The sequence below is a fragment of the Myodes glareolus genome, chromosome 4 (assembly GCF_982192425.1).
Source record: "Myodes glareolus chromosome 4, mMyoGla1.1, whole genome shotgun sequence".
NCBI classification, from domain to species: Eukaryota; Metazoa; Chordata; class Mammalia; order Rodentia; family Cricetidae; genus Myodes; species Myodes glareolus.
Window position 1 is genome coordinate 84,395,970 of NC_142029.1, and position 26,541 is coordinate 84,422,510.

Genomic DNA, 26,541 nt, shown 5'->3' on the forward strand with positions numbered 1-26,541 from the left:
GGTATCACATGATCAGTTCTTGGTTATGTGCTGTGCTGTCAAGAGTTTGTTTCAAATGATCAGTTTTACTGATGTACACGAGAGGAATGCTTGGCAATGGAGTAGGACTCCCAGGGGTGAAGAGTTGGAACATATGACTCCAAACTGAGCACTGTCTTGCTATGACTGAGCATCTGGCCACCTTCCAGAGCAGGCACATCGGTTTCCAGTGCCTTAAACCCTTTCTTATTGGACATTTAAAATTATATTTTCATGAAGATATCTTCTCAACATGTTTAAATAAAAGTGACTGGCAAGTTAAAACATTTTTTATTGTTATTTTATGTGTATGGGTGTTTTGCCTGTTCACATGTCTGTATACATGTATGGCTGGCGCAGGCAAAGGCCAGAAGTGTCAAGTTCCCTAGCACTGGAGTGATAGGAACTGAACTTGGGCCCTCTGGAAGAGCAGCTCATGTTCTCAATTGTTGAGCCAGTGCTGTAATTTGCATTTTAAATATGCAGTTGCTATGACATCGGGACTTAACTGCCTCTGGCTCCTCAGGTTTTCCATCCTGCTGTACTGGTACGCCCAGAAAAGGAGCACGACTCATCCTCCTCTGCTGGAAATCTCTGCCACAGTTCCAGGGGTTTGACTCTTAGTGAATTTAACCACTTCCAGTTTTGTATTCACTTTAGAGACATTCTTGTGAACTTGATGAGAACATACTTTTTATGATCCATACATCTTTAGTGTACCTTTCTCCCAATGTGGTTATCTTTTAGTAGATTTTATTCTGGTAAGAACAGATAGTTTCTGGGGATGTTGGGCTGGGGGTTAAGCAACAGTTCCCTATGCAACCCTCCTAACATACTTTTCGTGTTTTTCAGGCTGACACACTTTAACTGGAATTCTTGATTAGTAAATTGGTAATGAATTATCTATATCCTTTGTCAGGGTAGGGTCTGCTTAGGGACCTCTCAATTTCAGAGCACAGAACTGACTCAGAGTAGCAACTGTTCTCTTTCTCGGCAATGCTCACTTTGAACCTAACCTTTGGTCTTAATTAAAAAAGTAATTGCTGTCATAGAAAATATGTCTAAATACTAATACTTGTATGGCCCTGGTATAATTCTGTCAAAAAACTGAATAAAAGGAGGAAGAGGGAGGAGGAAAAGAGACAGAAAGTAAGTGGAAGTAGGAAAGTGGGGCAGAGTTTGCCTGCAGACTCACACTTGTGTGACAGCATCTGCCTCACTCAAAGACCCCAAAGAGAGTGGCTGTGAAGGTCCCCAAGAGTCATATAAACATGGAGAGCAGCCAGACCTCCTCTCTCCTAAGAGGACTCCTTTTCTCCAACTGTGACCACCTGGGCTGCAGCAAGATCAAGCAAGGAAGGAATGAAGCCAGCAGGCCTCTTAGCAGGGAGATGAGAACACCACCACACATCTACTGAGAATTTGCTCAGAATGGGCTAAGGGACGAACGGACAGAGAACTCTCCATCCTTACAGAGAGGATCATCTTCCTATATGACTCAGGCCGGCTACCCCAGGAAGCCCTGCACATTGCAGTGTGCAGTCTAAGAGAGCAGGGTCTCTGGTCTCCAGCAGTTCAGAATCAGCAAGTCTGGGAAGAGTCTGCAGAGAAGGTGGGAAACTGACAACAGAAAGAAACAACAGGGACACAAATAAGACATATGAGGATTAAAATGATTTCAAAAGATAAAAATTCAGAAAGTTGTCAAGAACCATCTTATGGAAGATGAAATCTCTTTTTCCATTTGGTCTTGAGAGGATGACTATATTATGATGGAATATCTTATTAATTATAATCAACTATCTTCACTTAATACTCCACACACTTAAAAATTACTTCTACATACATGATGATCCTCATATACCTGACATTGCAGAAGTAACTAGTGTCTTTCTTTCTTTTTTTTTTTTCAAGACAGGGTTCTCTGTATAATAGTTCTGGCTGTCCTGGAGCTTGCTCTATAGATCAGGCTGGCTTTAAACTCACAGAAATCCTCCTGCCTCTGCCTCTAGAGTGCTAGGATTAAAGGCATGCTCAACCACACCTGGTTAGGAACTAATTTCTTAAGACAGCAAAAAATATAAAATAAATCAACATGATATAAGAAGGTAGGAAGTTAAAATATTTCTTTAAAACTGATTGTAAATAGTTAATATCAAACATATGTTCATTTTAAAGGTGACCTGATCACCTGAAAATTTCACTTTTTGAGGGGAACTGCACATTCCTGCCAGTATCAAAATGACAATACAAAGTAATAAAGTGCAGAAGGCTCATCTGGCAGCTTCTCTACTTCTTCTATACATGAGGATTACAATCTACAGGCACTAGAGCAAAATCGATAGCTCTAGGGAATTTACTCACAAAAACAAACTAACAAAAAAACAGAAACTGAACAGAAACTCATTAAATTCTGATTTATCTATTTCCAAGAGGGATTCTGATCTCCCTACTTATTTAGGAGTAATCACAGAAAACTCTCTATTTTGTTTTATTTGGGGACAGTATTTCTCTCCCTAAGAAGGACTTACAGCAAGTTTCTAAACATTTACTGCCACCAAATATTACTAGCCTCACATCTATCACTGACTTTAAGAGAAAATTACCATGGCTGGACATATGGTTCGGTAGCTAAGAGCACTGGGTGCTTTTGTAGAGGACCCAGGTTTAGGTCCCAGGGCTCATATGACATCTCACATCCATCTATAACTCTAATCAAAGGGGATATGACACTCTTTGCTGGCTTCCTTGGGCACTGCATGCATGTGGTGCACAGACATACATGCAAGCAAAATACGCGTACACATAAAAATAAAATAAAGGAAAAAATAGATTGAGAATGAGAAAGACTAAGATAGACTGAAGTGAATCCTCGTCAGCAAAAGTCCCCAGACTGTGCTGAGGACAATGACAAGGACAATGTCACTGCTACATGACATTGTGCCTAGCGTAGTGCCTGGTAAATGATAGCTTTCCCCCCAAAAGAATGAATGCGTTTGGCTTCTAAAACCAAGCTATGAATTAACTTTTGTTTCTAAGTTATTTCAGGAGCCTGTATCTATCACATCAGAGCCCAGGGGCTGCTCACCAGAAAGCTTTCAAGGCCCTCATCTAATTCTATCTTTGGATCTGTAAGGGTAGATGACGGAGCTCTTTGGCATCTTGGCACAGTGGTGTGGGGAGTCAGACAGGTGTGTGCACATGCATGTGCACATATATGTAAGGGAACAGTTTTGTTCAATATGCACTGAAAGCTGTTCTGTTAGACTGAAGGGAGAGCAGTTTTGTCCGTCAGTGTGGTGGTGTAAATGGAGTACAGAGGAATGAATGCAAATAGTTAAATCTCACCAGGGCAAATTCCTTGTGCTTACAGATTCCCAATTTGTTTTTTTCCTTTTCTTGTCGTCAGAGACAAGATGTCCTCAACACAGGGGCAAAATAGGTGTCTAGACATCTAAATTCATTAAAACAGACAGCTAACAGAGTCTGTAAATCATTGTTATTCTAGCAGAGAAGAAACAAAGCAGTGTTGCATTCCTCTTTGCAGACCTGGGCCTGCGCAATGCTGGAGCGGAGGCAGCAGCTATAGTGGCCAGGTTCATCAGTTAGTGTCCTTGCCAGCTTGTCATACCTGCAACCAAGGTTCATGACAGGAGCAAGAGGACAAGAATGTCCTTGAGGCCAGAAACTTCTCCATGACTTTTAAGAAAATGGCATGTCCAAAACATGCCCCCTCATTTTTTTAATTCAATGCTGTGTTGGGAGGGTGGGAGAGGTGGCGTTATTTCAACATCCCAGCAGAAAAATGAGAAGGTTCTGTCCACATATCAAAGCTTATCAAATTACGATGGAGGCAAGGAACCCCAAATGTTTCTTTGTCTAGTCCTGCAACCATTTTTCTCCCTTTCCAAACAGCTCTTTCATAGGTATTTCTAGGCTGGGTTACTTCAGAATTCTTGTAGACTGTATAAGAGGTAGTAGCCTCTGAGCAGTAGACTTCTGAGTGGTGGTCCTGGATTCAGTGCTGTGTAGCAGCAGTAGAAAATCCAGGAAGGAGGAAGACAGAGGGGGAAAAAATAAAGAGAGGAAGCCAGGGTCAAGAGAAACAAAATCTATAGTAGTTGGGGACTTGGCCTGACCTATATACTGCAAACTAGGTGGACTCCAGAGATGGGTCTCATCATGTAGGAAGGGCCTCTTTATATTCCTATGGGGAAACTGAGAAGGCCCCTAACTAGTTTCCTGAGGGAGATCAGTTATTTGCTAGAGTCACTAGCAGAGGAAAGGGAGAGCACCCCTGGGCAGGGTCTCTCACTCTGCTTCTGCGGGGGAGAATAGTGACTCAGGACTATTGGTACCAAGTCTGGGTGCTGTGCATCCACTGTGGAGGTCGGACAACTACTGACACATTCTCCAAATACAGGACTGTGAGCCATGTCTCACTAGGTCAGCCACATGCTAACAGCATCACAGACTCCTCATCTCCCAGAAGACAATCTCCAAGTCTTTGGTCACCACATGTTCCTCATGACCTAGGCTCTGCCTCATCTCAGGCGTAGGTCTTAGCTTTGCTCACATGCTATGCTTCAGTCATAATGAACAGCCTGCAGTTCCTTGTACCTGCCAGGCTCTTTCATACCTTTGCTTGTACTTTTTCATATGCATGTTTCCACCTTGTAACCTAGTGACTTCTGTTTTAATCTTATGTATCGGCACAAGCATTGCTTCAGTTGTGAAATATCTCTGTCATAGATTTGTTTTTCATTTTCTGTTTGAACCTCACTCTTCAGAACATTAGCAACATGAAGGCAAGGACTTACTCTGTTTTGTTTCCCATTATCCTGGGTGTCTAGAACAGTGCCTGTGGCATTGCAGGCAATCTTGCAAATGTCTGCTGAAGGAAACGCAGGCTCAGCACTAACGACACTGTGTCTGCTTTGTGGACTCCCCAAAAGGCAGTCTGGACTGCAGGCATTTCTATGTCTCTCAGTGCATGGTTTAAAACACGGTGGGCATTTAGTAAAAGCTTACAAATAAGAGAAGGAGTTACTGATAAATGTCCAAAGGGCCACAAAATTCACAATACTGACATCTCCTCAAGAATAAACCACCCTCTAGCCTTCTGTTGCCTGACAGAGACTCTTTTTTATTTTTCTTAAATCTTCTGTGAGGAAAAGAACTATAATTTAAAAGAAGCACATTCTAAATTCCTTTCAAACACATCCTGCAGCAGAAGCTTGTGCTAGACCAGCTCACACACTTGCCCAACACCATAGGTTTTACAATTCCTCACACAAAGCTCTGCCTCCACTTCGGCTCACATCAGAGAAGGAGGGAGGCCTTCTTCAGAGAGGACTAGCTGTGGGAGTCACGCAGACTCATCACAGTCACCATCACTCTGAGGGACTAATTTGGGTTTTCTATGTGCTTATGTATCCACATCCCACTTGCCACTGGGATGCAGTAATATGAGGGAAAGCTGTTTGCCCAAAGCTCGGGATAAGGCATCAGAAAAACCAGCTCTAAGGCAGGAAGCAAGTCCTTTTCTCTATGGCCACTAGGGCAGTTGGCTGGATGGCCTCTGAAGGTCTCCAAGTTTCAAGTTCCCAGACATCACCCTGTCCTGCTATGAGCATGGGCACATGAACATGCCCTATGTTGCTTACACCTACAGATACTACATGGAAATAATGGTAAAAATGGTTGAGTGTAAAATACATATTTTTTCTTAAAAAGAAATGAAAGAAATTATTACGTGAAATATGCCAATTCAAACCTCAAACCCTAGGGTCTGATATTTAAAATCCAGTCTCTAAAAAAATAAAGAACATACATATATACTTACATATATATAGACAGGCAGAGATACACCATACACACACACACACACACACACACACACAGAGAGAGAGAGAGAGAGAGAGAGAGAGAGAGAGACAGACAGACAGACAGACAGAAAGTGAGATTGATTCTGTTCTTTACAAATGGCAGGACGTAGGGAATGGGGACGAGAGTAAGTGGAAGCCAGAATTTACTAGCGCCTTCAATCACAAATACTCCAGTGGTCCTTGCCAGCAGAACTGGGTGAGTGTTCCTTCCCATAAGCTGCTGTGCGGTGAGAATGGCAGGGTTAACAAATGCAGAGCACAGGCTGATAGGTTTTTCTGTCCATAACCTAACAGCTGCCAAAGACTATGGGTGCATTCCATGGAGCATTTATAGGCTCACCAGCACTAGTCTATGACAATTTTATTTAATCATAAAAATATAATAGTAGTCAAATCTTTTTGTAGTTTCAGTTTACTGCTTTCTCAAGTAAAATAAATGGTCTCTCAGATTTCTTCTGCTTTCATCTCTCTGCTCTAAGAATAGTAGGATAAGGTTCCAATTAAGGCCCATTAAATGTTCACATTGATTCATGCGAGCCATTTTCTAGTTTCTCTTCCTAACACAATCTCAGTGCACCTCGCAGTAATCTCCGTGCTTTTCAGCTGGCTACACAGAGAGATGTGTTTGGGCGTGAGGTCTTCGTGCCTCCCGCTTCTCTACCCACCTTCACTGCCTTCCAGACAAGCACACACTGCTTCGTTGTCAGGCAGGCCCAGCTGAACCAGCCATGCCAGACTGACTGGCCTAGGACTCCTTGGTGGCTGGGTCAGAGCAGTGTGTGAAATGACAGCCCAGAGGCCCAACTACAGGAAGACAGCCCTCTGCTTTGGCTCCAAGGAGGAACCTTGGAGGCAGGAGACACAGAGATTTCTCCATCTTCTCAGCAGATGGGAGGACATATCTGACAGCAGAGATAACCTACTTAAGATGGTAGGAAGCGTCAGAGCTGACTTGAGTGGACAAAGGGGCTTTTCTCATTAGGAGTAGGGAATCTGGAGGGAAACAACAGTTTTAACAATATCACAGGTTAGGCCATGGAATGTGCTAATCACTAAGCAACTGATTTAATTAATTCACTGTGTATACCAATCACCGCATGCTATTAATATGATCTACATATCACGGATAAGGACATAGGCACTGGGAAGGCTTGCCTAGGATCTCAGAGCTATAGAATGGAACAACTGGTAATATATTCACTCTGCCTGGTTTCAAAGCCCATGTTCCTTTCATCAGGCTTTAAGAGCAGGGTTATTAATCCCTTAAAGCAGGGACCTCATGAGGATTCCAGCACATCAGGTACTATGAGGCAACATTCAGACAGCCTGTGGTAGGCCAAGCACTCTCTGTAGGAGGAGGGGCTGAGGTGAGACCATTGGCTTTTAGAGCTCCCTTCACACTGCCGCTTTCTCAAACACACAGCTGGCCACACCCTGAACAAAGCTGTTTCCTTTCGGTTGCAAAGTCAGTAGTTATAGGTAGGACATTTTTTTAGAAAGATAAATTATGATGATGAAGAAATGGCTAAAGTAAGTCTTAACTGATTACCAATTTGACCTTATCATCTCACCATTCAATATTTGTTCAAGACATAGTTATCCTATGTGCCTGGCACTGCCATATGTACCATTAATGAGGAATTTGTTCTTAAGGTATTTAAAATTTTATCAGGGTAAAAAGACAAAATCAAGCAGATAAAGCAAATGAATTATCGGAAATAAATGAGGGTCAAGGAAAAAAAAAGTCACAGGAACTGAAAACAGTGACTGCATGCCTGGTCCAAGCATTAGAACTTTGGCAGGTACTCTGGTAACAAGACAGGGGAAAACCAACTGTTTGGAAGTGAGCACCTGAAATCATGCTGACCTCTGAGGATGATTCTAGGCAGAAAGCAGCAGGGATGAAGGCCCTAGTAGAGAGAAGGCTGAGGCGTGCTTGAAGAACAGCCAGAAAGCCAGTGTAACTGGAGTATTTGTGATCAATATCCTTAAAAATGAACAGGGCTGGAGAGATGTTTGGGAGTTAAGAGCACTTACTGCTTTTTCAGAGGACTTGAGTTTGCTTTCCAGTATCCATGTCAGGTAGCTCACAACTACCTGTAACTCTAGCCAAGAGACCCCATTCCCATTTCTGGTTTTCTCAGGCACCCACATGCATGTGTGTATACTTACACACACACACACACACACACACACACACACACACACACACACACACACACAGAAAAGAAAAGAAAAGAAAAGAAAAGAAAATGATTAAATTTATCTCATTGTTGGCCTGGCGACAGCTTTTACATCTTAGAAGTGTAAATTCATCTGTTACAGCTGGAAGAAGCAAGAGCTTTTTACCGGCAGAGCTATCTTGCTGGCCTACTTAATTCTTTTTAGAGACAGGAAACTGCAGTCCAGAGATGGGCAGTGACTTGTCCAGGGCCACATACATATAGAAGGATCCCAGTACAATAATTATGGATCTTTCTGGGACAATGTTGATATAGTTTCCTTATTTCAGGAGACCTCAAGGGAAGACTAGACTTTTACAGTCGATCTCTGGGTATTTTATTTAAAAACATTCCTCTTTGAACAAAGACACAGATTCAGAAAACTGTGATTTATCATCATTCATGAGTTAAGCTCATGAATGAGTCATAAATGAGTTTTGTCCACATTTGACACCCAACAGACTTCTTCAAGTGGACCAAAGATACCTGAGGCCTGTGAACTCTATTGAACAACATTTATCTGAGCTGGGCAATCCTTTGTCTATCTTTGGATGCTCTGAAGCAGGGACGAGTCTTAAAACAGACATGTAAGTCATTAATCTTATGTCATTCCTATGGCTAAACTAACCCACGGAAGCAAGAAAGCAGAGGCTTAGTAACTTGTGCAGGGTCACAGTGCTAGGGTGTCAAAGGCAGCCTATGTTTAGAATCACCATGGTATTTAGTTTTTTGCATGATTAAGTTCAAAATTTCAATTGCAGAGTCATCCAGAGCCATTTAGAACCTCCTTTTCTGAGACTGTGTCAGTCACAGCAGAAGCACCTGGAGCAACCATGTCACATATCCCAGTAGGAAGCAATCCCAGTAATGGTCCTTGCACAATGAAGTATGACAGTCTTAAGGTCTTGCTTTATGTACTCAGGCTTGAGGCTGCATGCAGATTTCTGCACTGCCTGCTATCTGCTCTGCCTTGTTCCTTGGCAAGGCAGCCACTACCAGGCCAGGAATTTCTTAGGACCTCTCAGGTGGTTTGTGGAGAAAAAAAAAAAGATGTCCAGTGGCATATTGTACTGCACTAAAACTGTGTGGAAAACTCACAAACGATGAGGCAAGTCAAAGGTCTTTTTGTTTGGATCCTGTGAGGGGGTGACTTCTATAAATCACCAGAATTGGTGGCTGGCAAACTTCTTCATTCTAACACAGGCACATCACTATGTTTAGGCAAATATTACTTTTAAACAACAACACAAAAGATACTTTTTTTTTTCGAGATAGAACCAGTTTCTCTGTAGTTTTGGGGTCTGTCCTGGAACTAGCTTTTGTAGACCAGGCTGGCCCCGAACTCACAGAGATCCACCTGCCTCTGTCTCCAGAATGCTGGGATTAAAGGTGTGCATTATCACTGCCCAGCACAAATATTACTTTTAATGATCTATCTCAAGTCTCTCAAGTGGCCCTCAAGTACCATGTTTTTCTCTGGTGCTATAATATTGAGAATAACCTGGCTCCAAAATGGTTCCATTACCGAAATTCCTGAGTTTTTCCATCTTATGGAAAGAACTGTAGCCATCATAAGGAAGAACATGCAGAAAGGCGAATGCTCATGTGGCAGGTGAAGAATGAGGTACTGACACCGGGAGAACAGGAAGGCCTTGAGTGGAGGACACTCTCAGCCCTCCATGGACCAGATGAGGCCAGTGCAGTGTACCAAGTAAGCGTGACCAGGACTGATCATCTGCCTTTGAGGAAGACAAAGAGAAAGATAAGGATGTTTGTGTGGGGCTTAGGCTAGCTCTGAGTGTTTCAGAGGCTGGACAGTGGTTCTGGAAACTGCTAGGCAAGTACTCTATTTCTACCTTAACTGGCATTCTCAAAACACAACTGAAGTTAGGGATATAGCTCAGTAGAAAGGCACTTGCCTACCATGTATGAGGCTCTGATTTCAAGCCCTACCACTGTAAATAAATAAAATACAAATAAAATGAAACAAAATTTCACAAAGGGCAGTGAGACGGCTCAGTTAGTAAAAGTGCTTGCTGCCAAACTTGAGTTCTCAGAACTTGAATGGTGGAAAGAGAGAATTGATTTCTACAAACAGTTCTCTGATTTACACACATACACAAACTAAGAAATAAATATAACAACACAAAAAAAAGGCTGAGGCTCTAGCTCAGTGGCAAAGCACCTGCTAAGCAACATGCCACAACCAAGTCTTCCTTAACTGCATATGGAATAAGATGAAGGGAAATGCCTGACACAAGCGCAACAGATTCCTTTCAGAAATTACCATAAAAATATCTCCAGGCATGGTGATGCACACATTTAATCCCCCCATCCAAGAAACAAAGGTAAGAGGATCTCTGTGAGTTGGAAGTCAGCCTGATCTAATAATCTACATCCTGGACATCCAGAGATACATAGTGAGGTCCTGTCTCAAAACGAAGAAACAAGCTGGGTGGTGGTGGCACACAGCATTAATTCCAGCACTCGGGAGGTAGAGTCTGGCAGATCTCTCTAAGTTTGGGGCTAGCCTAGTCTACAGAGTGAGTTTTAGGATAGCCAGGGCTACACAGAGAAACCCTGTCTCGAAAAACCAAACCAAACTAAATCAGCCAGCCAACCAACCAACCAACCAACCAACCAACCAAACAAAAACAAGAACAAACAAAAAGCTTAAATCATCAAATGATCTGGAAAACAGACATGACACAGTAGCATGTGGAGTGTTACTGTCTGGTCCCAATGCCTGTTCTGGTCTTCCTAGAAGCCTCCAGGTGCCTCACACACAGTGCAGGGCAGATGAATACATGATCTATACCCCAGCTTGCTGAACTGTCGGTTGCGACCTTATTATGAGGTCATATAAACTACTGAAGTGACTGTGAAAAATGTGGCAACAGGAAAAGGTTTTCAACATGCAGTGATTAAAAATTAATGTGAATCAAACGTGATCATTTCAAGGTGATTCTGGCAGCACTTGCTCATGTATTATGCACTTTCACGACCAACTTGATTCTGAACATACAACACATGCATATTTTACTACATAGGCCTTTATACTCCCAGCAACAAGAAACATATCTGAAACACTTTGGCTCAGATTCAAACTATTATTCTGGATATGAAATAAAGTGTTTTTATAATACAACCAATGTTTTCTGCTCTTACAGAGACATAACGGTTTACAGAAAACAAAGACTTCTAATATTTTCCTGCTGTTATGTAAGTAATTAGAATATCTTTGAGTTGTATTGTGCTACAATGTTTGATTTCAAAAATTGCTGTTGGAGTTGCTGACTTGAGTTTCATAAAAAAAAACTATGAAATTAATTTCTCTTCAGGTTAGAACAGAATTTCCAATAATTTCAAGGGCCCTAAAAATATTTTAAGAAATTTAATTTTGAGATTATATCTAATTACATTTCTTCCTTTTCTTTCCTCCCTTCAAACCGTTCTATATAGCCCTTTCTGCTTTCCTTCAAATCAGTGGCTTCTTTTTTTCACTAATTGTCATTGCATGCACATATGTATTTTCATATGCATATATTCCTAAATACAACCTGATGAGTAATGTTAATTGTATATACGTTTTGAGGGTTGACCTTTCAGTACTGAACAAACAGTTTGTGTGCTCTTCCCTGTGAAAGGCTACCCTTCCTGCTAAATGGATTTTTGCCATTTTGCATTATATGTGTGTGTGTGTGTGTGTGTGTGTGTGATGGTCTTAATATTGATGATTATAAATAGCAATCAACTCTGAAAACCACTGAAGATGCTTTATGATCTACTGTATCAAATATTCAGCCAATATTTAATTATTTATGTAAAAATAATCTGTCTAACTAGAATGCACATCTGCTCTAGTTCCTAGTAAATAGTATGCTTACATGTATACTAAGGATTGTTTTAAATAAATTTCCTTACAACTTATTATCAGTAAATATTGTATTTCTATACCTATTTTGTATACCTATGCACTCAGGGTCATGAAACAATTTCTTGGACAAAAAGGTATTGTGAGTTGAGAAAGTATAAAACTCTGATCTATCTACTTCCTGATACTGCAGAGAGGCCAAAGCTATCCTTCCTTTCAATTATCATAAGACTGTAGCTGGGATACCTGGAAGCTATCAGGCCTTTCCAAATGACAAAGGCAGACACTAATCTAAATGAATATGCAAAGGTGCTTATTCCCAGGATAGTAATATTCAGGCAGTCATACAATCTTTCATTTGAGTTAATTTAATTATCAGACCAAATTTAATTATCCAATACAATGTAAATAAAGTGAAGAGCTGACAGCACATATTAATTATGTTCATTATAATAATTAAATGGAAAAGAATTTAGAAAGTCATGAAAATGCTGTAAATTACAAGGAAGCTTTTGATTAAAACATCATTTTAACTAGACACTGCAAACCTATAGGAAACAGATGATGGTTCAATCACACACAGGGCATTACTTTTATTATCTGGCTTGCTCTCCTGATCTGTGGTATCATGGGGATCAGCCCTTTTAGTTAATTGACTAAGTGGTGGCAAATAAAAAAAAAGTCAATCCTTTATGCAAAGCAGTTACCTAATTAAACAGATTTAGGCTGCAGCAAGATTCAGGACCCACTCCTACCTTTTAGATAAACATGCTGCTTCCCCAGTAGGAAAGGAAGAATCCTCTCTTGAAAAATATGCCTGCAGATTAACATGAGACCTACCTGAGCTGAGGGTTATCTTTTCTCCACATAATCAATCCCCTGATTTAGAGAAGCTTGTGCAAGGCTGTATTGTTTGCCCTGAGAACAGGGGTGGCTGGGAAGGGGTACCACTGGGCTGCTGCCTATGAGGTGAGGCTACCCAGATGACCTTCTAGGATAAAAGCTCCACAAAAATGGACATGGGGGTTAAGAGCTTATAACTGCTCTTACCATACCTCCTGAGCAAATGTTCACTTAGCAAACTGCAGGGTTTGTGGTGGATAGAAAGGAAATCAAAAAGTTCCATTTTAGCCAGGCGGTGGTGGTGTACGTCTTTAATCCCAGCACTCAAGGGATAGAGGCAGGTGGATCTCTGTGAGTTTGAGGCTAGCCTGGTCTACAGAGTGAGTTCCAGGACAGGCTCCAAATCTATACAGAGAAACCCTGTCTTGAACCCCTCTCTGCCAAAAAAAGTTCCATTTTAAAGGAAAGCAAATACCTTTTTATTGGTAGAAAACGTCTGACTTCACTGGATGCAAGTCGTTGCCACCTCAGTGACTTGTGGCTGTCTGCCTTATGCCGTCCTCCTTATGCAGACTAGCCCACAGAGCATGGCTCAGAGATTCCCACTTGAGCTAGGAGACCCAGCAGATAAAACAACTGTGGCTGGTGATGGCATGGCAGAGCAAACCCTAATAAGTTACCCGTGAGAATGATGTAGGAGGGTCATCTGTCTATGTGTTACTCTCATTGGTTAATAAAGAAACTGCCTTGGTCTTTTGATAAGACAACAGACTTAGATAGGCAAAGTAGACAGAACAGAATGCTGGGAGAAAGAAAGCAGAGTCAGGAGACGCCATGATTCCCCTTCCCCAGATGGTAAGCCACGACCTCGTGGTGGCATATAGATTATTAGAAATGAGTTAGTCAAGATGTGAGAGTTAGCCAATAAGAGGCTGGAAATAATGGACCAGGCAGCGTTTAAATGAATACAGTTTCCGTGTAATTATTTCAGGTGCAAACTAGCTGGGGAGCTAGGATCCCAGCAGGGCCGCAGCCCATTGCCTTGCCCCCCCCCCCCGGCTCCCTTTTCAACATGAGAAGTCTGCTGTGTCTAGGGGGCAGGCAGCTTATTAGGCTGTCTGATGTTGGCAGGGTCTGGAGGAGAGTAAGGAGGATCTAAAAACCACAAAAGGGTGGAGAGTCCTCCTAAAACCAGAATGCTGGTCGTCTATGGTTTTAGTCTCAGACTTTTTTTTTCCTTTTTTTGAGACAGGGTTTCTCTGTGTAGCTTTGGAGTCTGTGCTGGAACTCACTCTGTAGACCAGACCTTGAACTCACAGAGATCTGCCTGCCTCTGCCTCCTGAGTTCTGGGATTACAGGCATGTACCATCATGCCCAGTCACACCTGACTTTTTAAGCTTCCTGGCACTGTTCTTTGTTTCAGGAGGCTTAATGTACCTCTTAGACCCCACCCTCTACCCACCTACTTGAAGTAGGACTTAACTGTGGATGATGACAGCACTGCAGGGCTGAACACATGGGTATAACAGCGCCAAGGTCTACAGGTCAGGGGTGATGCTTACAAACTGCTTTGCTACAAATCTTTGCTTTTCATAATTACTACCTTTGCTATCAATTTCCAGTGTTTTGTATTTTAACACATTGTTTTCTCCTCGTAAACTTCTGCATTTCAGCAACTGTCTCAGGCAGACCTGACTTCACTTCTCCAGAGCAGAAGCAAAGGATCAGTTCAGCCCCTTGCCCTCGTGGGAGGCAAGATGCCAGAGCACAAGGTACCGGAGCACAAGGTCTGTTTTCTTTCACTTTTCTAATTTCATCCTCTGAGTGAGCTCATCTCTCAACATTGACCTCCAAATCTTACTGCATCTTTTTCTTCTTCTAGAAGAAGTAGCCTGCTGGGGCAATGGCTACTGCTGAAGCCTTCTGCTCCTCTATGTCTTCCCCCTCCTAAGTCTCCCTTCTCTTCCACTCCTACCTTAATGCTCTCTCTATCTGCTTCAGCTGCCTTTTTCCTTATCTCTTCAAATATATGTGCCTCTGTATCTGATCTCTCTGGTGAGACCAGAGATACCAAAGTGTGTGCCTATCTAAAAGGAGAGAACTACTGTGTGATCTAGCATCTGTAGAAAAACTCAGAAATGCACAGAATTCTGCATTCCATAAACTTCTCATAATGGAGCTGGTTTGTACAAAAAGTTTCAAAGCACAGCAGCATGAAATGTGCTGAAAGAATGGAACCTTTTGATGTGCACTGCACATGGTCAAACAGCACACTCACAAACTGCAGCTCTTTACAAGTGCAGCAGAGTGTCATGATATATAGCACAAACCACTTATGTATAAAACAGGAAATTGTTAGGTAAACTATGAGTGTCACACAAGGTAAAGTCATTAAAAATGATATTCTGGTATAATATGAAGTACACAGGAAGCAGGACGTTCCTTCACATGTGCAATGAAGCCTGCTGGTGGCATCAAAGATGTTGGAATCAGAAACACCAGGGATTCCATTTTATTCTCTATATTTTCCGTGTCTTTTTCATAACAAATAAGGACTTTTTGTGGTCATAAACACTAGAAGAAATGTTAGAGTGATACAAAAATCATTTAGTAGACTGAGACACACAGGGAAGAAATCTACATAGAACAGCCCCTCATTTATCTTTTCCTCAGTAGTTTTTAAAAGTTTTGTCAACCTACTGGGCCAGACCCTTAGAAAGGATAAAACCCTGGCTGTTTGCAAGGGAAGGAGCTTCCTGGGTATTTCTGTGTGGGGATGTGACAGTAACTGCCTCCTGGCAACAGACTCTGGGCAAAGGAAATTTTTTAAAAATTTTGTATGTATTACTATTCCTAAATCTTCCATATTTTAACCACAAGAATGTTTTTCTAAAATAGACTGTCCATTTCTTGCCATTCTTACAGAGAATGCACCAAAGGTCCCCATGCTTACTAAGCGCCAAATGCTCCTGTGAACCTATGAGGCTGTGACTGTGGCCTTCTGAGCCTGTCCTGTTCTCTCTGTCCTTTCCTCTTCACTGGACATGAAGTGGCAGCTCTCAGTGCACAGCTTCTTGTCTTGTATGTGGCTCTGACAGCATACCTATCTCTTCTCTTGCCTTCCTCTAGTGTGCTCTAGGCTGGGATATCTAATAGGCACATTTATTTGAGATTTGATTAAAATAAAACCCAGCAAGTTTAGAGTAAAAGCTAGTGGGTTGTTAGAACCCTTTTCTCGGTTATAATCTATACAATCATATTTCTGTCTAGATAAAACTATATAAATTAGGTGGTTAAGAACTAGTTTGATATGTTATCTGTGCCATAATTTATTTAAAAATAAAGTGGGAAGAAGAAGGTAATTTATTATCATCTTCCAATTCGTAACAAACAAAATTCCACATTCATAAAGTAGGAGAATGCATTCATAGCAGAACCTTTACTCAGAAACCAAATAAAGCATCCAGGAGCAAAACTATGTCTGTCACTCAAGCAGAGAACCTTGCACTCTCAGGTTCTGCCCCAAACATCTGGAAACCTCTGAACACCCAGGCAGAGGAAGGTCAAGGACAGCTTTATATGTCTTACTAAGTGACCTGAGCCAAGAGATGTAGACTCTTCCTTCTCACAGTGAGGGCATCAGAGTTCATGCAGTGTGGGAGTGGAAGCTGACTGTATAGGAGGGAATGGAAGCTTCTGTAGAAAAGATTTTACCTTTATAGCTCTAAGAGGGGGCCCTTGGGCTATCTGGTGCAGATCAAATATCTTCAGAGAGATAAGGCCATCAACATATCCTGGGATCCTGGTTAAGGGCCTTCACAAAGGACAGATGGGTTCCAGCAGGCCAGCCTGCCTTTTCTCACTTCAATACCTCACACTCTCATTGCTGGGAGTAATCAAAAGTAACTTCCAGAACCTCTTACCTGGTTATCTGGGTGGTTGACAGTGAAGTAGCCCACACAGATGATGACCTCATGAAGGAGGCTTTCACAGGAGACTTGGTTGCAGTGGCCCAGCAAGGAGCTAGCCATGTGACGGAATGCAAGGGACAAGCCCTCTGCCCCTACAATAGACTGACAGACAAGGAACAGTTAGAACTCCCAGCCCAGAAAGAGCCACGGCTGCACATCATATAGCAAGACAAGGCTCTGTATACTCTCTGCTATGCAGCTAGAGAAGCATGATATCTCTTTCTTGTCTTGTTTTAAACATTTATACCATGTATTTAACATCAGAGTTCCTGTTCCTAGAAAAGTGGAGAAAGGATCTAATGGTACAAGTTATAGACATTCTTAACTTTCACATAGCCTAGGTGTCAAATGTAAGGAAGTTTGCTTGAACCTGGAACTTTATCTTTTTATTTTATTTTTAAAGTTTCTATATTATTTTTTAATTGGAATTTTTTTCATACACTATAATGTTTTTCCCTTTCCAAACTCTCCCAGAATCTTCAGACCCACCTCTACACTCTGTTTTTTCTTAAAAAAACAAAACCAAAAACAAACGAGAAACACATACAGTAGCCCCCAAAGGAAACCAAAATATACAAGTAAAAGACAAATAAGACAAAATACCCAAATGAAGTAATATAAGACAAAAATATCATGAACCTGATATATTTCTACGGTACTATGGGTGTTCAGGTGTTCTTAATCTAGTAAATGGTCAAAATAAATGTAATGTTTAACCTGAAGGACAGAAAATAGGATCAAGACACTGTCTACCAAAAATAGTTATTTAATACATGCTTAATAACTTACATTTTCTCATTTGTCAAAAATTCTTATTGTAGAAAATATGTAGAAGTGTATAAATTCTAAAATTTATCTGTGAATGTACCATGTAAGCTAATTCCTAACACTTTTTCTGAAGGGAAGTATTTTCTTGTACATAGCAAAGACATTTAGTGTTTTTGTAGGCTCTGGGGATTGTACCCAGGGCCTCGCACATGTTAAGAAGACACTGACCACTGGGCTATGTTCTCCACCTTCGTATATAGAGATAAATACCTATTTCTAGTTATTTACTTATGTTCAAATAGAAAATAAATCTAAATAAGAACTGTTATTCAAATAAATAGTGCTCTAAAACAAAGGCTACCAAAAGAATGTGAAAAACCAAACCAAAACAAAAAAAATCTCCCCCCCCTAACTTAGGAGCTCTTCAGCTATGAGGCTTCTGGGATCTTTTCTCCAGACAGCCTATGGGCTGTCAGTGGTGGGTGACTCCGGAGGAGAGTCTGAGTCTGCCTGTGCAGCTTGAAGCTTCTATTTAATAAACATGTCAAGCAGACAGAGCGACAGGAGGGCAAAGGGGAGAGGCGAAGCTGCAGAGCGCACTGCAGCCCACACTGGAGCGAGCACTGCTGCCGGCTCTGGGAAAGCCACGGGTTTAAAACTCATCTCTGTCTGAGGGCTTGTTGGGTTTGATGGCTGTAGCTTGGAAATTTCAGCAAACCCACTGCCTAAATGGGGTGACACACAGCCCTTCAGGTGCACTGCTGTGACACAATGACTGCAGGCTGCAAGAGTGTCTTCCGTCACAGTTCTACTGCCCCAAGACAACCCCCACCCCAAATATTTTTCAAGCCCCAAAGACACTTTAGGAGGGCTTTGCTCCTTTAAATCAAGTCCTGACACTTTCTCAGTTCAGCCCTTATTTAATTAGTTGCGTCCAGCATGCTGTGACCTAGTGCCCTCTGTTTAACCTTCCCTGATAAGAGCAGGTCAAAGGGCATGTATGTTTGAATATAAAAATCAAACCAATTTTTCAAGGAAACTATATTTCCTTTCTAGCCAGAATTAATTGCCAAGTCAGTACACTGATTTGTTTCTTGAGACCACCTTCAATTGTTAAAACTGTCACTGCAAATGCAATGTACAGTATCAGTGACCTCTAGGCCATCTGTGCCAGTATGATTTCAGAGTGGACTCCCGCTCTTGGCTGAGGGAGGAAGTATTTTAACAGCCTTATTGGTATATGATGAAAATGTTCTAATGGACAACCCTTTTGTTGTTATGACAGACAACAAGCACATAGATGTGTGGCTCTGAAGCAATGTAGAGAAGTACGAACGCTACATTCGGCACTTTCTGATCCAATGTCTCCCAGGAGGATGAGTAAATGCTTTATCTTTATAAGCCACACAGTAAGGAACTCAGGAACAGCATCCACAGAAATGCCCAGCAAGTGGATTGACCAGGGAAGGCCCAGACACAGAGACCAGAGGGTGTCAGTTCATGCATCTGGGGCCCAGCACTTGCTGGCTAGCACAATGACATTGTGCAATCTTGTTTAATCTTATGTTTTTGTACGGTGGATGGTTCTAATATGCTTTAGACGAGGGTACTGCATCTTAAATATTCAGATGGCTTGTCCAAGGCCATACAATCTGTGGTGGTGGGATTGCTTAGCAGGGTCAGTCTGACTCCGGGCACAGGAGCTTGATGAGCATTGAGAGTCTTTGGCACTCTAAATTCCTGTGATAGCTGGAGGTGTGATGTGACCATCAGTGGTGTCTGTGTGGACAGATGAGCCATCTAGCTTGCTAAACAGTGGTGTGGTTCATAAATGCCCTCAAATATTTCACCATTCTCTTACTAAAGGTGAGACCTATGTCTCTCTTTCAGTCTGGGAGGTTTATGAGTGATCCAACCAGTAGTACACACTACACACTACACTACACACACTACACTACACTACACACACACACACACACACACACACACACACACAAATTTTATATAGAGAAATTTTGTTGTTATTGTTGTTGTTTTTCTAAGACAAGGTCTCCTGTAGCCTGGGCTGGCCTTTTGCTCACTATGTAGCTAAGGTCTTGAATTCCTGTCTTCATCCTCCTCTTTCCATCCTTCCTTCCTTTCCTTTCCCTTCCTTCCTTCCTCCCTCCCTCCCACCCTCTCCACATTCTATAAGCACAGAACATGATAGGCTTTAAAAATTATTGTTGTTATTATCTTTAAAATATATATTATTTATGTGTATGCATGAGTGCTTGCAATGCATATATATATGTATACCACACACATGCTTGGCGCCTGCAGAAGCCAGAAGGGATCATGTGATCACCTGAAACTGACCTTGCAGATGTTTTTCAGCTTCAAGTGGGTGCTGAGAGCTGAGCCAGAGTTCTCTGTAGGAGTGTAGGACTGCTGCACATCTTTCAGTCCCCTTAACATTGTTTCTGAGACAGGGCCTAGTAATGCAGTACAAACTGTCCTCAAATTGTAGGAGTCCTCTTGCCCCAGTTTCTAAGGACTAAGCAGAGTGTGCCTGATATATAGCTATATGACCTCTCAAAATAGGTCATGAAAAGTCATGCTGTCTGGTTCTTTTGGAACACTTGCTTTTCAGAAACTTCCTCTTAGGACATTCCCCTCAGGATTCTGCTATCATAATCTTTTGAGAAGTCTCTATCATATAGATAAGCTGTACAGGGGTATATATATAAGATGTATATAGGACTATCAGCTGGCTAGTACTCAAGTGGTGCCTTTGAGGTGCCCCAAACACCAACCATGCACAAAGGATTCTCTAGATAATTTCAGTTCCTAGTTCCATGAGACATGTTTACCCTTGCTTTCATCCTCCTTTTTCTTTTTCACTTTGAATCCTGTCCTGGAACTCACTCTGTAGACCAGGTTGACCTTGAACTCACAGAGATCCACCTGCCTCTGCCTCGTAAGTGCTGGGATTAAAGGCCTGTGCCACTGCTGTCCGGCTCCCTTCCTCCCTTTTCCTCCTTTAGCATTGTGATTCTCTTGGTTGAAGCTTTATCATCATGGAGTAGAGTCAAGTCACCCTCATGAGCTACAGAATTCCCTATATGAATTATATACTCACAGAATCTGAGATTATAATAAAACTGATCACATTGCTATTGTTTACTCCATTAAGTTCAAGTGGTTTTTTTCTAAATACATAAAAACAACTGGATTAGGTATACACTTTTTCATAATTTATGGTATCAAGGAAATAATTTTATTTGGATCTAACTGATGGGACTACTATTGGATTCTGTATTCTGAAGTCCTCTGATTAAAAAAAATGCCATATGCAACCAGAAGTAGCAATCTCCTGCAGTAGAGTCTGTCTGGAGCAGATCCTCTCATGCAGGCGTGCTGTAAACTACTATCACCCTGAAGACTGCAGCTAACAGCAAAGGCTACTTCAGCGGCTTTGGAAGCAGAACACACTGATCCTATAGGACGGTCTTCTGTCCTTGTGATGGATAAAGGAACTACGAAGTACAGGCTCCAACGATACAACTCACTAATTTCCTTTCTTAACAGAATCCTAGAGGATATGAGTGAACTGAACACATGTCACCAGTCACACAGCAGAAGTGTTTCTTCCCGCTCAGGGCAGCAGAGCACACTGTCTTCAGTGTGCATCGCTATAGCCCTTCCCCTCTCAACAAGTAATTCATCTAGATTATGGGTTCATCACCTGCCAAGTTTGTTCCTTTTTTAATGAAATCACTTGGCAGTTAATAAACGGACAGGGAAAGTCTATTCCTTGGGGCTTGCTCTGTTGCACAGGTTCAGTGTTTTTGAAAATTAAATTTCCTACTTGAAAAAAGTCTGTTTTTAAGCTGACAGCATGGTATTATAGCAAAAGCCATTTTTCTTTCTTTAGCTATAAAAATTTATAGCACTTTGTACAGTTATGTATAAATGACCTTTACTTTGGACACAAATCACTTAAATCATCCAGAGAGTTATATCAATCAAAATAATCAATTTTGTTTCTATTCTATAAGAAGCCATTAGTTTCCTTAACATTTAAAAGTTGACAGGATGATAATACCTTTATCTAAAGAATGCAGGATGGAAGTTTTTTAAGTGGCAGCATGGCATAGGCTAGACTTAAAGAGTGGAGAGTCATGGGTAACTAATCTTATTTCAGTTAAATAGAATTTAGGTAAATTATTTATCAGTTTCGCCATCTGTAAAATGGGTACAATAACATTTTACATAGTATCTGTGAGAATAAATAAGAAAGCACATGTGGAACATTTAGCATGGTACCAAAATCAGTAGCTTAATGAATGATACATATGCTTTATAATTCTATTTACTGTAATCTGGGAGCTCAGAACCCAGAGAAGAACCTCCCATTATATATACATTAAAAGATTAACTTTTTGGAGACTGGAAAGATGGCTCAGCAGTTGGGAACAGTAGTTGTTTTTCTAGAGAACCCAGGTTCAATTCCTAGCACCCACATGATGGCTTGCGACTGTCTATAACTCTAATTCCAGAGGGGATCTGATGCCCTCTTCTGGCTTCTGCTGGTATTAGGCATATATGTGGTACACAGACACACACACATAAGGAAAACATATAAATGAAAATAAGCAAACCTTAAAAATGGTTACTAAAAAGATTAACTTTGGGGGACTGGGGAGATGGCTCAGTGGGCAGAGTGCTTGTTGTGCAGGTATGAGGTCTAAGCTCAGACTTCCAACACCCACGTAAAAATCCTGGCATGCCAACGAGTGTCTATACTCTAGTGCTCGGTACAGGGAGACAGGAAGATCCTGGGGGTTTGCTGGCCAGCAAGTCTATCATAAATGGTGAGCTTCAAGTTCAGTGAGAGACCCTGTCTCTAAAAAAGGTAGAGTCAGGCATGGTGGCACACATCTTTAATCCCAGCCCTCTGAAGGCAGGTAGATTCTGCAAATTCAAGGCCAACTGTTCTACGTAGGAGTCCCAGCCAGGACTACATAGTGAGACCCTTTCTAAAATGAATGAATAAATAAATAAGACAGCCAGTGAGAGAGGAGGATATCCAGCTCCACCTCTAGCCTTCATATGCACATGCAAGGACACACACATAGTAACATTTTGTTGGTTAACACAACCTGAATCAAGGTTTAGTACCTGAAAAGCAGGCAGATCAAGAACTGCGAAACTGTTGAAGAAACGCAAACTCTGAATGGCTACTTGGATGGTGTTCTGGGTGTAACTCTCCTTGGGACTGGTAGAGCTGGGGTCTGAGATGGTGCCATGGAAGAGGATACAGTAGAGCATATGTAGAACTCCAGCCAAGTCTGTGGCCTGAAGAGCAGCTGTCAGCCCTGTGGGATCCGGGTGATTATTGTCAAATATGCTGAAGGACCTGACAAAGAAACACACAACTCTGAGAAAAATCTAGTTAAAGGATGTTAGCATTTTTATAGGTTAAATGAAACACAACAAGCAGACCATTAAAAAGCAAACCATCTGAGTTGTGTACTGAGGTAACAAGAAACCTCTAGAAACAAATGTAGCCTTCCCCACTTAGTGTATGTGGCTTTCCTTTCTTATCCCTGGGGGAGCAGTCTGCTCCTCTGTGGTAACTGAGCACCATGCAGTTGGTGCTGAGACCGCCACTGCCCTTCCTGTACTTGGCAGCCTAGGATACCCCCACTATCTCTAGTGCCTACATCTGGGCAAACTGTTAAGAGCCTGTGAGAGTTTTATGGACTCAGAGATCCATAGTTTCCCTTTCTGGATCTACAAAGGGGATCTTTTCAGGGGAAGCAGTTACCAGGGAAGCATAGGTCCTCAAAAACCTGAAGTAAGTCCATATACCAAAGGGAGATGTTTCAACTGCTTTGTAGGCCTTGTGCCAGAATAAAAAATATATTAGCAGGATAGGTTGTGTAGACCATAGTTTCCTAAACCCTAAGATTAGGTCTACATAGATTATTGTAGACTCAGCTTAGTCGCTGAGGTATGTAGCTTTACTGATGAGACAGAAAAGGCAATTAAGTGGTAAATGAATTCTTAAAATCAACAGTGAGACAGCAAGGTTTTGCTAAACCTATCTCACTCTTGAAATAAGGCATACAAAGCATGTAGTCAAAGCATATACAGCTGCCAACTATTCATTCACCTCCCTGTCCCCAGTGTCAGCTACAAACAACAGACTACCCTCTGAGGAAACAACCCTCCTTACCTCATTGCTAGAGTACGTGATGGAGCCCTTCCTTGTTTACTCTGGCACAAGGGTGCCTAGGTTGAAGCTTAAGCTCTACGTTTTATTTCCCTAGCTGTTCAGCACATGCCACACTCAGAGCCAGAAGGCTGCAGAGGAACACTTTTGTCACTATACATGGAAAGAATTCTCCCTTTTCCTTTTACTGGATCCAAGAAGATGCAAGTTTTAAGGTGTGACAGGCAGGGGCTCTAACTATAGCAGGGACAAACCCTAATGTTCCTTGGTGCTGTTCCAAGTAGGTTAGTTACCACTTTTTCATGGGACCTGGCTTTTTCTCTGGGAAGTTTTAAGATGCTGCTCAGTGTCTTTCCTAATACTCTTCCATCTGTGCAGCCCTCATCAGAAGAGCCCACACTACTCTGTGACCATGCAATGACACCTTTCCCAAGCTCAGAACATTAACAGGTTTTCCTCTATCATTTGTCAATCCTTCAAGCAGGAATGCAAGAGGGAGAGAAGCACTAAGATCTATGCTTATCCCATAATCTTGCTTGAAACATTCAGAAGAAATTACTAAAGAACTCAGAGGGCTGGCTAGTGAGTTTCTAGTATCGTGTCTAAAGGGATTGTTTTATTCATTTTAATTTGGTAGTTGCATCGAAGTAGTTTTATTGATAACCTTAGTCAGCATTTATGTCTCAGATATATTCTGTTTCTGATATTGCTCAGAACACAACCACAGAACATGACAAATCCTTGTGTTCTTCTCATGGAACACCTTATGCACATAGTAGGATCCTCTCAGTTGCTGGGATTGGCACTATTCTCATGCATGGTGTGCACTATGTGACAGCTACAACCTAAAGCAGATCATATGAGCTTCTTAAGTAGCAGAGGCAAGGGAATGACACAGGCCTTATTACCTGTGCTCTGCCCAAGGACCAAAATATTCACATTCACACAGAACAGGAAATGATCTCTTATTTTCTCTCTGCCTTTTCTTTAGTGAGAATTTGCAATTCACTGAATATTGTTAGATATAATACACCTTTGTGACATCATAAGGAGGTCTTTTTATAGTATGTTACTATAGAAAGATTAAAGTTTTAAAAAGGACTTTGATTATAGGCACATTTGGAATACTTTTTACAAACTTTTTAGTTGAGTATCAATTGGTGCTAGCTTCCTGCCATTAAAGTCAAAAGAACTAGGAGTCAGACCCTAATTTCAGACACGAGAAGAGATTAATTTATTTGTAGTTATTATATAGGGTCTGAAAAGACTCTTGCAGGAATTAGTTAACTGCCTGTTCAAACAGGCTAAATCAGAAAGCAGTTCTCCCCAAAACTAATTCTTTTGTTGTTGTTGTCGTCATTTGTTTGTTTGAGACAGGGTTTCTCTGTGCAGCCCTGGCTGTCCTGGAACTCCCTCTGCAGACCAGGCTGTCCTGGAAGTCAGAGATCTGCCTGCTTCTTTTTGCCAAGTGTGTACCACTAATTCTTAATTGGTTTAAGAACCTGAGGAGTGCGACACTATTGCTGGTAACCAGAGTTTGACACTGAATCTGAATGCTGACTTCCCCTTACTGAGCCTGCTGGTTTCAGCAGATTATTAGCATATTATAACACAAATATTCAGGAATACAGCTTTATTGCTAAGAACATTGTCATAACCTTTCTTAGCAATTACTAAATGACATGAATTCTCTATTCTTTCTTCCAAAGAATAAATGCAAAAAGCCAACCAGCCAAACAAACAAAAAATCAAAACTCAAACAGAAAGCTTAAAGAGAAGGTCAGCAGCAGTGTTTCTCCTGCAGCTTCATGAGGAAAAGGACTGACTTTACAGCTAATAAAACAACACAGTCTTTGGAAATACTCTCTGAAGGAAACAAAAGTGTTGGCTGAGGAAAAACAAGCATTCAGGGAGCGAGATGTGGAAATGGTTCAAAATGCATATAATATTGCTTTGAGGAAAAGTGTATTTCCCTTAAAGTGATCTCATGAAGTATAAAAAGGCTGTGAGGGCCTTTTATTTACTTTAGTTTTTTTAATTAATCAGTCAATTTATTTATTTGCGTGTGTATGTGTGCATGTGCACTATAGCACACATGTAGAGGTCAGAGGGCAGCTTGTGGGAGTCTATTTTCTTCTTCTACCATGTGAGTCCCAGGGATCAGGCTCAGGTCCTCAGGCTTGGGCAAGCTCTTTCCCTGCTGAGCCATCTCTGGGCCAATGTTTACTTCTGATTTAGCCTGAAATACAGATCATTAGCTGTCAGCAGATGCCTGCTCCTGTTGAGTCTTAACTCTTAGTTATAATCTCTTTAATCCCACATGTTTATAGTAAAAGGCTTTATGCATATCATGAATGCATTATAAAGTTTTTCTTAAAATGTGTTATTAAGAGAAAAAAGGACACAAAGTTGCGGGAGGCCAGGAAAGTGGGGATGGATGGGGAGGAGTTGAGAGTAGGAGTAGGGGTAAATATGATAAAATACATTGTATGTAAATTTCAAAAATTAATAAAAATTTTAAAATTTTTCATGAATTTTAAAATTCATGAAAGATATTAAGAATTAGATGTGGAGTTTTGCATAGCACACTTTAAAATGTAAAGACTCTTCAATTTTTTTTTTTACCAGATTTTAAGATATTTTTATTTGGATTCCAGTACTAGAAATTTTAGAGAAATATTTATTTGAATTCACTAAAACTAGATTTGAATAAGTATAACTGGGATATTATTACTG

General features: G+C 41.3%; 1 protein-coding gene across 4 annotated transcripts in view; it reads right to left on the bottom strand.

The window, feature by feature from the left end:
- The window catches only part of Scaper (S-phase cyclin A associated protein in the ER), a 354,060-nt gene that overhangs the window by 11,628 nt on the left and 315,891 nt on the right, over positions 1 to 26,541 (bottom strand). For all 4 annotated transcript variants that reach the window (XM_085688786.2, XM_085688784.2, XM_085688782.2 and 1 more), the window contains 2 exons: positions 22,749 to 22,986; positions 16,770 to 16,919 (listed from right to left, as the gene is read on the bottom strand). In XM_085688786.2, the coding sequence (XP_085544912.2) occupies positions 16,770 to 16,919; positions 22,749 to 22,986 (388 nt within the window). The remainder of the gene's footprint in view (positions 1 to 16,769; positions 16,920 to 22,748; positions 22,987 to 26,541) is intronic.